Source organism: Ovis canadensis, chromosome 16 (assembly GCF_042477335.2).
Source record: "Ovis canadensis isolate MfBH-ARS-UI-01 breed Bighorn chromosome 16, ARS-UI_OviCan_v2, whole genome shotgun sequence".
Lineage (NCBI taxonomy): Eukaryota > Metazoa > Chordata > Mammalia > Artiodactyla > Bovidae > Ovis > Ovis canadensis.
The window spans coordinates 29,966,775-29,981,427 of record NC_091260.1 but is presented as its reverse complement, the minus strand read 5'-3'; the positions used below and the strand labels follow the sequence as shown (position 1 = coordinate 29,981,427).

The 14,653-nt window shown below is 36.7% G+C and overlaps 1 protein-coding gene across 3 annotated transcripts in view; it reads left to right on the top strand.

Annotated features, from left to right (window-relative positions):
* The window catches only part of IPO11 (importin 11), a 189,076-nt gene that overhangs the window by 26,284 nt on the left and 148,139 nt on the right, over positions 1 to 14,653 (top strand). For all 3 annotated transcript variants that reach the window (XM_069556319.1, XM_069556320.1, XM_069556321.1), the window contains exons 3-5: positions 1,443 to 1,543; positions 9,305 to 9,377; positions 11,195 to 11,398. In XM_069556319.1, the coding sequence (XP_069412420.1) occupies positions 1,443 to 1,543; positions 9,305 to 9,377; positions 11,195 to 11,398 (378 nt within the window). The remainder of the gene's footprint in view (positions 1 to 1,442; positions 1,544 to 9,304; positions 9,378 to 11,194; positions 11,399 to 14,653) is intronic.

Below are 14,653 nucleotides of genomic sequence, written 5' to 3'. Positions count from 1 at the left end.
TTGTTTGTAAGCATAATTGCTTTGATAAGGACGATACTTTGCAATTATTTAGTTCATTCTGTTGGGTCTACTTTTTCTTTCTAGATTTAGCTATGTTTATTTTACTTATATAATTAAAAAAATTATTTTTTGGTTGTGCTGGGTCTTTGTTGCCGCCCGAAGGCTTTCTCTAGCTGTGGAGAGTGGAGGCTACTCTCCAGCTGCGGGCCCTCTCATCGTGGTGGCTTTTCTTGTTGCTCTGTGTACATGGGATTTCAGCAGCTGCAGCACGCAGGCTCGAGGGCTGTAGGGTATGTGGGCTTCAGTGGTTTTGGTGCATGGGCTTAGCTCCTCTGTGGTATGTGGATATGGGATCTTCCTGGACAAGGGATCAAACCCAGGTCTCCTGCATTGGCAGGTAGATTCTTACCCACTGTAGCACCAGGGAAGTCCTAAAGGTGTTTATTTTAGTTTCATGTGGGTAGATTTTACTGTATAATTAGGTTTGTTGTTTCAAGTTTAATTTTTTATTAGGAAAACTTTAAAATATACCTAAAAGTAGAATAATGAAATGACTCTGTACGTAGCCATTACTCAGCTTACATAATTAACATAGTCCTAAGCAGATATACTTTCTCACATGAATTGTGGAGCTATAGATACTGAGAAAATAACAATATATGTGTGATGATGAAATTTAAGTGAAATATTTAATTACAAATCTATCCATACTTAAATTTTTTTTTTAAATTTTATTGAAGTATAGTTGATGGTGGCGCAGTGGTAAAGAATCCATCTGCCAGTGCAGGAGATGTAAGAGACAAGGGTTCTATCCCTGGGTTTGGAAGATCCCCTGGAGTAGGAAATGGCGATGACTTAGTGACTAAACAACAAACAACAGTAGCATCGTTGATTCACAGTGTGTGATGATTTCAGTACAGCAGAGGGAATGTTGCTCATGTACATAGATCCACTCTTTTTTTTTAAGAGTCTTTTCTTGTATAGGCCATTACAGAATATCGGGTCCAGTTGGCTGTGCTGTACGGCAGGTTCTCACTGTCTGTTTCCTGTATAGTCGCGTGTATATGTCAGTCCCAACCTCCCAATTTATCCTTCCCCTGGTAACCATACGTTTGTTTTCTACATCTGTGACTCCACTTTTGTAAATAAGTTTATTTATACCCTTTTGTTAGATTCTACATATAAGCTGTATCATGGGGAAGGAAACGCTGCAGCCCACTCCAGCATTCTTGCCTGGAAAATTCCACGGACAGAGGAGCTTGGTGGGCTATAGTCCATGGAGTCGCAGAGAGTTGGACATGACTGAGCTCGCACACAGAAGCTATATTATATGATATTTGTATTTCTGTGTCTGAAAAATCTATCTGTACTTTATCGTGATATATTAACTATACATTTAACTTATTACATGTTCATTCTGATGCTTTGTTTTTTATTTACAGAATATTTTCACAAACCACACTCTGGATATAAATGTAAGGTGGCTTGCTGTGTTGTATTTTAAAAATGGAATTGATCGCTACTGGAGACGTGTAGCACCTCAGTAAGTTCCATCTCTTTTCCCCTCTCGAGCTCGTCCTTTTCACATTCAAGGAGGTCTAAGACTGTCATCCGTTAGCCTTCACTCTGTATATAAGAGGATTCATTTGTGCTTTCTTCAGTAGCACATACACTGAAACGGGAACAGTACAGAGATTTATATGCTCCCTGAGCTATGCACATTTGTGATTTGTTCGCTATTTAAATGAAAAAAAGGTGTGTTAACGACTGAAGAAGAAATACGTTTTACATGGTTAATTACAGATCACTAGTTGTCTTACTGCTTTTCTCTGAGAGTTTCCCCCCTTTGGGCATAGGATATGTGGACTTCTCGTTGGCCTTCTGTTTCCAAGGATCTTTAATTTTATGGGCACACAATGAACGCTGAAGCATGTTTGAAAAAATGCCCCCCTCACCTTCTTTTTAAAGAAAGTACAAGGCTAGCATTCTGGAAAACGTCGTTGAGAAGGAACTTCCAGGTCATCTCTGAGCCAGCTGATGTTAATTGTCTGGCTTTATGCATAATTGCCTCTGTGGGAGAAATCGATATTTGTGATATCAGTTTCAGTTGTAACTACTTGGTAGGTGGTTAAGTGAAAGAATTTATTGTAATAGTTAATTGCATGTTGTATGATTGATGGAAAGGCAGTATAGACAGGACAGGAATTTGATAGAAAATAGTAAACTTTGGTTTGGGGGAAAGAGGCTCAAGAGGGAGTTTGTTGTTGTTTAGTCACTAAGTTGTGTCTGACTCTTTGTGACCCCATGGGCTGTAGCCCGCAAGACTCCTCTTTCCATGGGGTTCTCCAGGCAGGAATATTGGAGTGGGTTGCTGTTTTCTTCTCCAGGGGATCTTCCCTGACCCAGGGATTGAACCTGCGTCTCCTGCATTGCAGGTGGATTCTTCTCTGCTGAGCTACTGGGGCAGCCTGAAGAGGAGGGGGATGTATACATATATAATTATGACTGATTCTCATTGATTTACAGCAGAGACCACTACAAGATTGTAAAGCAGTTATTCTCCAGTTAAAAAAGTAGAAAACTTTGCCAAAGAAGTAACATAGTCTTTATTCTCCAGTAGATGGTACTGCGGCTCTGTAGTTTTTATGTTCATAGGCCCTTGTTAAAAATATAGAGGGCCTCAAAGTGGGCTGTAAAATATGCTCCTGGATCATACTGGAAGTAACTAGATTTTTAAAGGCTACAGTTAGGATGTTATAATAATAATCAAATCTTTTTCTTATTTTAAAATTAATTCTTAATTTTGAGAGAAATGGGATGTTTAGTGATGAGAAAGTATATTTTGTTGAGTTGTAAGAAACAACGCAGCAAGACATGTTTCTATTTTTATGTGTCTCCTAAAATTAATTTTGTTTTACAAGTTATATGAAGAATAAATGACTCTCTCTTGAATGGGAGAGTAAATTATGATTAAATATTTCAGATTGTACTTTCATGTAAAGAATTAGAAACTGGAATTTAGTTTACATTTTGATTAGGTAGTTAAATCCCAAGCTGTTAGTGATAATATTGAGATCCAAACTGGAAAGGAGATGAATGTACTTAGGCAGTAAAGATGTTAAAAATGTAAACAAAGGACGAAAGATTTGTTATTGAGCTCATATTTGAACTTAAGACTCTTAAAAAAAAAAGTTCTCATCAAAGTGCCGTCTTATAGTTTCTATTCTTACTAGTATTTTCACAGAATGATTAAGCTTTATCATTACTACATAAAATGCAACTTTAACTGGGTCCTAATTAATTAGATACTATCCAGTTTCTGGTTGGAATACATTCTGGATTCATCTAATGAAAACATGCACGAAGTTGAAGGTGTATGCTAAGTATTATGGGAAAATTGCTAAAGTCATGAGATTTCTCAGGTTAAGGGCTTGTTTTTTTTACCAGGTGTATGTATTTTTTTCCATGGTCTCTTCTCTGCTTTGGTAACTAATCGTTACATTATACTCTGAATTTAAATTATGAGAACCATGAAAACTGTTGAACCTGCCTTCTTGGCATAGAAGTAAACTTGAATTTCAAGCTTGAATCAAAACACTTTAAGGAAAAGCATTGTTTTCAGGGATTTGATTGACAGAAGGAAGCTATTAAAATTGGAAAGTTCAGCAGCATTATAAAAAGATTAGGGGGATAATTTTTAATGGAAAAGCATAGACTTGCATTGGACTTTGACTCCTTTTGCCTAGATACGTATTATTTTAAATTGAGGTTCAATTGACATATAACATAATATGAGTTTCCAATATATTACATGATTCAGAATGTGTCTGTATTGTGGAATGATCACCACTGTAAGTAGTTTACTTCTGTCTCCATTCATGTGCTGCTGTGCTCTTGGGTCAGTTGTGTCAGACTCTTTGGACTATCGCTCATAAGCCTCCTCTGTCCATGGGATTTTCCAGGCAAAAGTACTGGCATGGATTGCCATTTCCTTTTCCAAGGGATCTTCCCGACCCAGGAATGGAGGCTGTGTCTCCTGTGTCTCCTGCATTGCAGGCAGAGTCTTTACCTGCTGAGCCATCAGGAAGTCACCACGCAGAGAGAGGTTTTTTTTTTTCTTGTGATGAATTTTAAGATTTACTCTTTTAGCAACTTGCATATACGCAGTGCAGTATTATTAACTGTAGTTGCCAAGCTGTACATCATATCCCCATGACTTGTTTTACATTATAACTGAAAGTTTCTACTTTTTTTTTAACTCCCTTCACCTGTTCCACATCCCCCCATGTTTATTTTACTCTTTGTTTTCTCATTTATTTACTGATCTTACAGAAGTCACTGTTAAGCTTAAAAACACTTTTATTGAAATGTAATAAAAATATGCTTAAAAAGTGCACACACGAAGGGTACACTTTGAATGTTTGTAATGTAGCACACCTGTGTAACTCCCACTTAGAACTGGGTAGAACTAGCACCTCAGAGACTTCCCTTCTGCCCCTTCACAGTCATGTATACACCCTCCTCAGAGATCTGCCGTTTCTCACCCTGGATTAGTTTTTACCTGTTTCTTAACTTGATACAAATGGAAGTCATAGTATGCTCTCTTGTGTCTGGCTTGTATCCAGTGTTATAATTATGAGCTTTGTCCATGTAGTTGTGTGTGGCAGTAATTTGCTCTTTTATGTAGAAGTACAGCATCCCATTGTAGGAATATATTACCATTATCTGTCCATTCTGCTGTTGATGGGTATGAAGGTTGTGTGTAGTTTTTGACTGTCAAAGATAATGCTTCTTTGAAAAATCTTTTACATGTCTTGTTGCATATAAGTTTGAATTTTACTGTTATTTACAGTGATCAGCTGTATGTTCAGTTTGGGTTGTTGTTGTTCAGTCACTAAGACATGTCTGACCATTTGTGACCCCATGGACTGCCGCACACCAGGCTTCTCTGTCCTCCATTATTTCCTGGAATTTGCTCACATTTATGTCCATTGAGCCAGTGATGCCCCCAAACATCTCGTCCTCTGTCGCCCTCTTCTCCTGCCTTCAGTCTTTCTCAACATCAGGGTCTTTTTCAACGAGTTGGCCTTTTGCATCAGGTGACCAAAGTATTGGAGCATCAGCATCAGTCCTTCCAGTGAATATTCAGGGTTGATTTCCTTTAGGATTGACTGGTTTGGTCTCCTTGAAGTCCAAGGGACTCTCAAGAGTCTTTTCCAGCACCATAATTCAAAAGCATCAATTCTTTGGTGCTCAGCCTTCTTTGTGGTGCAGCTTGCACATCCATACACATCTGCTGGGAAAAACATAGCTTTGACTATACAGACCTTTGTTGGCAAAGTCATGTCTGTTCTTTTTAATATGCTGTCTAGGTTTGTGATAGCTTTTCTTCCAAGGAGCAGATGTCTTTTAATTTGCAGTGGTATCATCTGCATATCTGAGATTATTGATTTTTCTCCAAGCGATCTTGATTCCAACTTGTGATTTATCCAGCCTGGCATTTTGCATGATGTACTCTGAATTTAAGTTAAATAAGCAGGGTGACAATATATAGCCTTGATGTACTCCTTTTCCCAGTTTTGAACCAGTCCATTGTTCCATGTTGAACTGCATACAGATTTCTCAGAAGACATGTACACTCATCTGGTATTCCCATCTCTTTAAGAATTTTCCACAATTTGTTATGATCCACACAGTCAAAGGCTTTAGCATATTCAATGAAGCAGAAGTAAATATTTATCTTGGACTCTCTTGCTTTCAACTTTCTAGATACTATCAGTTAGTTTTGTAAGCTGTTTTTACCAGTTTGCCCTTCCACTACTCATGTAGCATGAGTGTTGACATTTGCTCCACGTTCTCACCATACTTGGTCTGGTTTGTTTCATTTTAGTCATGCTGGTGTGCTGGGAAATGTTTGCATTTTCCTGATAGATGGTGAGTACTTTTTTCATACTTACTAGTCTCAAGAGAGTTCCAGGAAAACATCTACTTTTGCTCTCTTGACTATGCCAAATTTGACTCTGTGGATCACAACAAACTGGAAAATCCTTAAAGAGTTGGGAATACCAGACTACCTTACCTGCTTCCTGAGAAACCTATATGCAGGTTGAGAAACAACAGTTAGAACTGGACATGAAACAATGGACTGGTTCTAAATTGGGAAAGGAGTATGTCAAGGCTGTATACTGTCACTCTGCTTATTTAACTTATATGCAGAGTACATCATACGAAATGCTGGATTGGATGAAGCACAAGCTGGAATCAAGATTGCCAGGAGAAATATCAATAACCTCAGATATGCAGATGATACCACTCTTATGGCAGAAAGTGAAGAGAACTAAAGAGTCTTTTGATGAAGGTGAAAGAGAGTGAAAAAGTTGGCTTAAAACTCAACATTCAAAAAACTAAGTTCATGGCATCCAGTCCCATCACTTCATGGCAAATAGATGGGGAAACAATGGAAACAGTGACAGACTATTTTCTTGGGTTCCAAAATCACTGCAGATGGTGAGTGCAGCCATGAAATTAAAAGATGCTTGCTCCTTGGAAGGAAAGCTATGGCAAACTTAGACAGCATATTAAAAAGGTCCGTCTAGTCAAAACTACAGTTTTTCCAGTAGTCATGTATGGGTGTGAGAGTTGGACTATAAGGAAAGCTGAGTGCCAAAGAATTGATGCTTTCGAACTATGGTGTTGGAGAAGACTCTTAAGAGTCACTTGAACTGCCAAGGAGATCAAACCAGTCAATCTTAAAGGAAGTCAGTCCTGAAAATTCATTGGAAGGACTGATATTGAAGCTGAAGCTCGAATACTTTGGCCACCTGATGTGAAGAACTAACTGATTGGAAAAGACCCTGATGCTGGGAAGATTGAAGGCAGGAGGAGAAGGGGACAACAGAGGATGAGATGGTTGGATGGCATCACCGACTCGATGGACGTGAGTTTGAGCAAGCTCCTGGAGTTGGCGATTGACAGGGAAACCTGGCATACTGCAGTCCATGGGGTCAGAAAGAGTCAAACTCGACTGAGCAACTAAACTGGCTGGACTGGTACTTACTAGTCATTTGGAGCTCCTCTTTTGTAAAACTGACTGGACTGGTACTTACTAGTCATTTGGAGCTCCTCTTTTGTAAAGGACCTGCCATTTGCACATCTATATACATATTTATATTTAGGGCTTCCCTGGTGGCTGAGAGGTTATATATAATATATATATTTGGGTAGAAGTCCTTTGTTGAATGTGCGTAGTGAAAATATCTTCTGTTTCATGACTTGCTTGTTCACTTTCTTACTGGTATCTTTTGATGAAACTTAGTTTTGATTTAAGTTCAGTTTAGCTACTTTCTTTTTGTAATTCATTCTTTTGGGATCTGTTTACAAAGTTTTTACTCAATACAAAGTCATGAAAGTATGTTTTCTGCTAAAAGCTGTGTTTCACTTTTCAGGTTTTGGTGTCTGATCTGTCTGTCGTTTCTGTGTAAGGTAAAGATGTGCAGTAGGGCAGCACCATGTCTTTTTTCCCTGTCGCATTTCAGTGATTCCCTTATAACCTATCAGGCAGTTTACACGGAGGGGTCTGTTTTTGGATTTCTCTACTTTGTCCTGTTGGCCTATTTGTCTGTCATTGCTTTAGGTATTGTACTTTATCAGGCTTAGTGTACTTTTAATTACTTTTTTGAATTTAATTTTACTGTCCTTTTTCTAGCTTTTTTAAATAGAAGCTTAGGTAATTTTCTGTTTTTCTTCTATATGCATTTAAAACATTAAGGCTTTTTTTTTTTTAATAATCGTGACTTTAGTTCAGTTTCGTAAGCCTCAATATGTATTATTTTCATTACCATTTAGTCAAAAATATTTTAAAATTTTGATTTCTTTTGAGACTCATGGGTTATATCACCTAATTTCCAAACATGTGGGACTTTTTTTGTTTTCTGTAATGATTTCATTCTTTGGACTATGCTGTCTTACTTTATGATCCCAACATATGGTATGTTGGTAAATGTTCTATATGCATTTGTAAAGCATGTATGTTTGCTGTTGTGGATTGTAATGTTTTATTATATGTATCAGTTAGGTCACATTTGTTAATTATGTTATTCAAATCCTTTACATTATTACTGATTTTGTGCCAGTTTTTCAGCAGTTACCAAGAGAGGTGCATTCATCTTCAAATATAACTCTAGCCTTGGTCTTCATTGTCACATAGCCTTATTTTCAGATGTCTCTTCTGTGTCTGTGTTCAGAATTTTCTCTTCCTGTAAATGGCACCAATCATTGGGTTAGGGCCTACTCTAATCCAGTATGACCTAATTTTAGTGTGATTGCATCTGCAAAGCCCTTACTTCCAAATAAGGTCACATTCACAGGTATTTGGGGTTAGAACTTGAACATACCTTTGGTGGGTTGTGGGGCACATTTCAACTCAACAGATGCCTTAAAACATTAAAAAAAAAATTGTATGCAACTTTTATAGCTGATTTTTGGGGAGTGATTCATTCAATACAAGCTACTTTTATCATGGCCAGAATAGAAAACCTTAACATGAAGGGTTTAAAATTTAATCTTAAATTAAAACATTCATACAGTTCAAAATATGTACAGTCTTATACAGTGGATCTTTGCCTTCTCTGTCCTTTTGCTGTCTAGTTGCCTTCCTCATTTGCAGTCAAAATTGTTAGTGTTATGTTCAGCCTTTTAAGACATGGCTTCTCTAGTTGCGGACTGTAGGCTCTAGAGCACATGGACTCAGTTGCAGACTCTGGCATCTTAGTTCCACCAAGGATCGAACCCAGGCCCCCTGCTTTGGGAGCACAGAGCCTTATCCACTGGACTACCAGGGAAGTCCCGAAAGATTTTAAACTACTTGATTAGACAAGTTTTCCATACCAAACATTCTCTTATTTCTGATCCTCTCTTCCACATAGAATTTTGTAAAGAAGTCAGTGTAAGACTAGCATTTACTCATAGATTTTTTTTTTAAAGCCAGACATTAAATGTTTTGGTCAGCAGCTGCTTTTATATCAGTAGAAGCAAACAGCAGAACATCACGTTCTTTAGTCTAGATTTGTCTCTATTTTCTAATAGTTTTTGCACTATTTTGTGCTTCCTGTTTATTCAGCTGTGAAGGGAGTTTGAATTACCTGATGTGTCAGTATACAAGTAATGGAAATAATTCTGTTTAATTACCCGAACATTCAGGGACACATTGTTTGAAAGACTTTTTATTATTAAAATTCTCAGTCATGCTTACCTGCATTCATTATTTTGCAGCGTTCTCTTGCATAATAAACATGTCTTTTTACAGTGCTCTCTCAGAGGAGGAAAAGTCTACCTTGCGTGCAGGGCTAATCACCAACTTCAATGAACCGATAAACCAGGTTAGTGAGAAAATGAGTGCCAACTGTTCTTTCCTTTCTCTTGTTTTTTTTTTTTGCTTCTTTTCCAAACTAACCTTGGTTCTTTGCTTTAAAAATAAAATTTTATTAAATAATGCTCATTTGTGATGTTTATATACACTTCTCTGGTGGTTTTTAAATTTTGAGATCCAATTCTAGCTGTGAAGAATTTTGATTAGATTTGGCTCTTACTGATTTAAAACTCAGAATCATTTGAAGATACACCTGTGTATATTTTTTAACTTCTTGGTTTTTGAGCCAATATTGAAAGTATCTTTCTATATATTAATTATTGAAATTATACCCCCCCCCCCCCCGGACAGCTTCTGATTATTTTTTTTAAGATTTATTTATTTATTTATTTATTTTATTTTTGGCTGTGCTAGGTCTTCTTTGCAGTGCGCAGGCTTCTCAGTGAAGTGGCTTCTCTTGTTGCAGAGCCTGGGCTTTAGGCATGCAGGACTCAGTAGTTGTGGCTCGTGGGCTGTAGAGCACTGCTGCTGCTGCTGCTGCTAAGTCGCTTCAGTCGTGTCCGACTCTGCTACCCCATAGACAGCAGCCCACCAGGCTCCCCCGTCCCTGGGATTCTCCAGGCAAGAACTCTGGAGTGGGCTCAGTATTTGTGGTGCGTGGACTTAGTTGCTCCATGGCATGTGGGATCTTCCTGGGCCAGGAATCAAACCCATTTCCCCTGCTCTAGCAGGCAGATTCCCCACCACTAGACCCCCAGGGAGTCCCAGACTTCTGATTTTTGTCTGTTTCCTTCATCACATTTTCACTTCTTACTACTCTGTGGGGGATAGATAGTGGATTATACAGTTTTATTTTTTCTTTCCCTTTTAGTGAGATTTTTCTTTTAAGAATAAAATAAGTTTGTTTATGATACAAAAATTATATTTTCCAAGTTACTGTTTCTTACATTTGATTCTTTTAATTTGACTATTAAATCACACTGTATTAGGAGGTGTATCCAATATAGTTTTATCTAAACCTACTTATATGATCTGAGTTTTCTTTTTTTTTTTTTTTTTGCAGTTTCTCAGCTAAGGAGATTTAATGGAAGTTGGAGAGGAACAGAGTTATTCTCTGTGGGGAAGGAGGGGGTTGTCAGGGAGGGGCTTGGGTGATTGAGGGATAAACCATTGCTTAGGTGTTCTGTCAACCAGTATTTGTGAAACTCTGATCTGAACAAATATCATTATGTGAATACCTAATACTGATATTTATTTCCACTCTTAGATCAGTGGTTCTCAAAGTTTACATCCTTAGAACTTCCTTATACTGCTGAAGTACAACATGGAAGAGTTACATATGTTGATGTTTATTGTATTAGAAATTAAAATTGATAAACCTAAAATATATTGTTTGTTAATATAGATTGAATTTTAAAAAGTGAACGGTAGCTATTTCCCCAAACAATAAGTATTTAATGAAGAGAGTAACATTGTTCTGCATTTTTGCATATCTTTTTACTGTCTACTTAAAAAATGTCTAGAATTTCAAATATATCTAGTATTTACTAAGTTGTGATGTTATTTTAGAAGTTATATGATGAAAATCTAGCTCCACAGTGGTACATTATTGGGAAAGGATAGCCCTCACAGAAAAGATCCTAGGCCCCCCAGGGTTCCATAGACCACACGTTGAGAGCTACTGTCTTAAACGTTTGTTCAGTGAAATCTTACTTATTTTTGTTAAATGTGTGAGTAACTAAAAAGGTAATTTTGAGCTGTGAACATATTCCTTACCTATTGCTTTAGTTTCATGTTTATTTCTGAAAGTTAATTTTTTCCCTCTAGATCGCAACTCAGATTGCAGTGCTGATTGCAAAAGTTGCTCGATTGGATTGTCCTCGACAGTGGCCTGAGCTGATTCCCACTCTTATAGAGTCTGTGAAAGTCCAAGATGATCTCCGACAGCACAGAGCATTACTCACCTTCTATCATGTTACCAAGACTCTGGCGTCCAAACGGCTGTCTGCTGATAGAAAACTGTTTTATGATGTAAGTGATTTAATGGAATTAAATTTGATAATGAAAGCTGTGCTATTTGTATTGAAATCATAATGAAAACTGTGTTACTTGTATTAAAATGTAATTTTACCTCTAGATATCTTACTGATGGATTATTAGTTCTTTCTAATCGACCTCGAAAGGGTCATATTAATAGGTAGCATCTGAAAGATTTTAAGCTGGATTGTGATATGACCAGTAAGGTCAGTTAGTTGCCAATTAGGGGAATTAATTGGTGGAGAACAGTCTGAAGGCAGAAAGACTGGTTTGAGGCTACTGAAGTTGTGTTCAGATGCAATGATAAAGCTCTCACATGAAGAAGTGATAAAGAGAACATTTAGTAGCATATAGAGGTGAGATTTAGGAAGTTAAAATTGACATGCCTGGGTAATTGGTGGATATAGGAAGCAGTCTGACACAACTGGTGATGTCTGTCGGTGTTTTAGTGCTATTCATTGAAAAAACTGTTTCTTTTCCTTCATTCAGTTGCTTTGGTGTTTTTGTATTTCATTGTTTTGAACTACTGGAACAGCCAGAAAAATTTTCATATTTTTCAGCATAACATTTTAAACTGTACCAGATAACAATGGGAGTCTCCAGGCTTTGTTTTTGGCTACACTGTGGCTTGTGGGATCTTAGTTTCTTACCCCGGGATTGAACGTGGGCCCTTGGCAGTGAGAGCATGGAGTCCTAATCACTGGACCAATAGGAATTCCCTCCAAGTATTTTTAACAGTGTTCTTGCTTACCTTTGGAATCCTCACTTTGAGGATATGGCTTAGGAATTTGAATTTTTAATAGGCTCCCCAGGTTATTCTTAAGACACCAAAGTTTAAACCAGAACCATGTTATGTCTTCTTTACTTTTAACCCAGTAGGTGTAAATAGCCAATTTTCTGTTTATCTGAGGATACTGAGTGTAAGAGAAATTCTTCTTGTTAAAGGTTGCCTTTTAAATCCTTGTCACTTTTATTTGATATCTAACAAGGACTAAAGAAATGGACATTTTATCTTTTCAAGTCTTTCTGTGAATTTCTTGTTGACTTTTCTCACTTTTATTCCCATCTTAGTCCCCTTCACTTTTATATAGACGTTTTAATGTGTGTAAGATTCTGGGTTACAATTACTCTTTATTGAAGGGTCCCTTTCTATAAAGTCTTACTTCTTGGTTTGGCTTTCTCAAGTTGTACTCTCCTAATGTATTGCCTTGGTTTTCAGATATAATGTGTATTTAGCCTACTCTGTCTCTACAGAGTATTTCTAAATTAGCCTTATTTTGTATAGCTTGTTTGGGTTAGCTTCCTGTCCACTTCAATTTTCTTGCTTGGTTTTATTGTAGTGTGAGGCTCTTTCCTCTCCATATAGAATGAAATATAGGTCTACCTAGCGTCTTGTACTTACATCCAGCATAGTATTTATTGCATTGTACATTATATTACAATTACATTTTAATTGTTGATTCACCCTTTCTGAGATCCACCACACTGAATTTTATGAGGGAGTACTGTAGCTCTTATTGCTACAGTTGTTATTATAGTCCTACTGTCTAGCCCTGAAGAATGTACATGAGTGGATGGTACCCAATACCTCTTGAATGAATAACAGGAGAGGAAGAGATTTGTTGTTAGATACATTCTAGATTTCAAAATGGTATGATATAGGACTTCAAAAAGCAGGAGTTGGGAGTATATACAAAACTCAAGATGCCTGGAAAAAATAATTGAGCTCAGCACCTTTTATTTTTGAATGGAGTAGCTGAACCTGGAAACATGGAACACCATAGGGACTAGGATGGAAATCTTGTCTGATGGGGCTGGGGAATAAGAAGTGTAGTTTATTAAAGGTAGCATATGTAGGAAGATATTATTATAAAGAGCAAGTTTGCTGGTTAATTAAACAGCCCAATTATTTTGGTAATCTGAAGTGTGGGAAAGTCTTTTTAATAATGTGGTTACTTTAATGCTAAGATGGTCTTTATGTACTAAATTAGTTTCCCACATAAAGAAGTGTAAGGTCATAGTTGAGCTACTTGATATGACAAGGTTGTTCATGGTGCATTTAATCCCTACTGCTTCACCTGTCCCAGCAGTTTTTTTCCCAGCGTGTTTTCTGTCCATCTTAAAATAAATTAAGTTCTTTTCAGGGGTGATAGATAATAAAATCAACAGTAGTAGCTGTTACAGTAATGAAATTGAGCTTGATTTGACACAAGGGGATTCATTTTCTAGAAAATTACATGCTTTTCATACAAACCTGAATATAAAAAAGTTGACATTAAGTACAGTTAAAATCTAAATTTAGTCTATGAAAGCCAGGAAATTTAGGTTATAGATAGTAATTCTAATATAATTGTAAATGTATTAACCAAATAATACCTTATAGATGTGGTGTGTAACCCACAAAAGTACATGCTATGGTAAGTGGAGTAATCCAAATCTAAAAAAAAGAAGAAAAAATTTTTTGAAAGCAAGTATATTTCACTTGTGTTTAGCAGTATGGGTTAACAATTATGAGAAGACCTGGCTCCTAGTCAAGAATGTTTCTTTGTACTGAGCAGTTTTGGAATTTTGAGCAAGGTATTTATACTTTATGATTCTTTAAAATTGTCTTTTAAAGTTTTGTGATTCTCTGAATTTATAAGTTTTATTATTCCAAGTAAATCTTTATAAGCACCATTAAAGTTTGAGATGGACATTTTAGTTCTAGTGTAATTTAAATAATTGCTTTTTTCCTAGAAGCCATGACCTTCGTACATTTAGTTTTATTTTTTCTTTTTCACTATTTTCTTGGCAGTTAAGTTCTTAACCTACTGACTTCATCAGATACTTTGCTGTACAGTTTTGGCATATAACCAGTGAAATAGTTTTTACTTAAGGACATTTCAAATAAACTCTAGTTGTGAAAACAGTTCAACAACCTCCATATATTTTTCACTCGTATTTACCAGTTCTTAAGGTGTTGCCACATTTACTTTTCCTCTTGGAGCAAATCTTGATATGTCATTTTACCCAATACTATTTAGAGTATGAATCTCGAAAAAGGACATATTCCGTAACCAGTTTTTATTTTGAATTTTTAAAGTTTGAATATTAGGAATTAATCTTAAATTCTTACTTCCCCTCGAGAGTGAGTCAACAGATTGCCTACTGAGGTATGTACGATACTGAAGATGAAAGACACAACTAGTCATCTCCTGACATGGGAAAAATCATAAGACACAAATCTTCAAAGGCCATTTAGTAACTTTA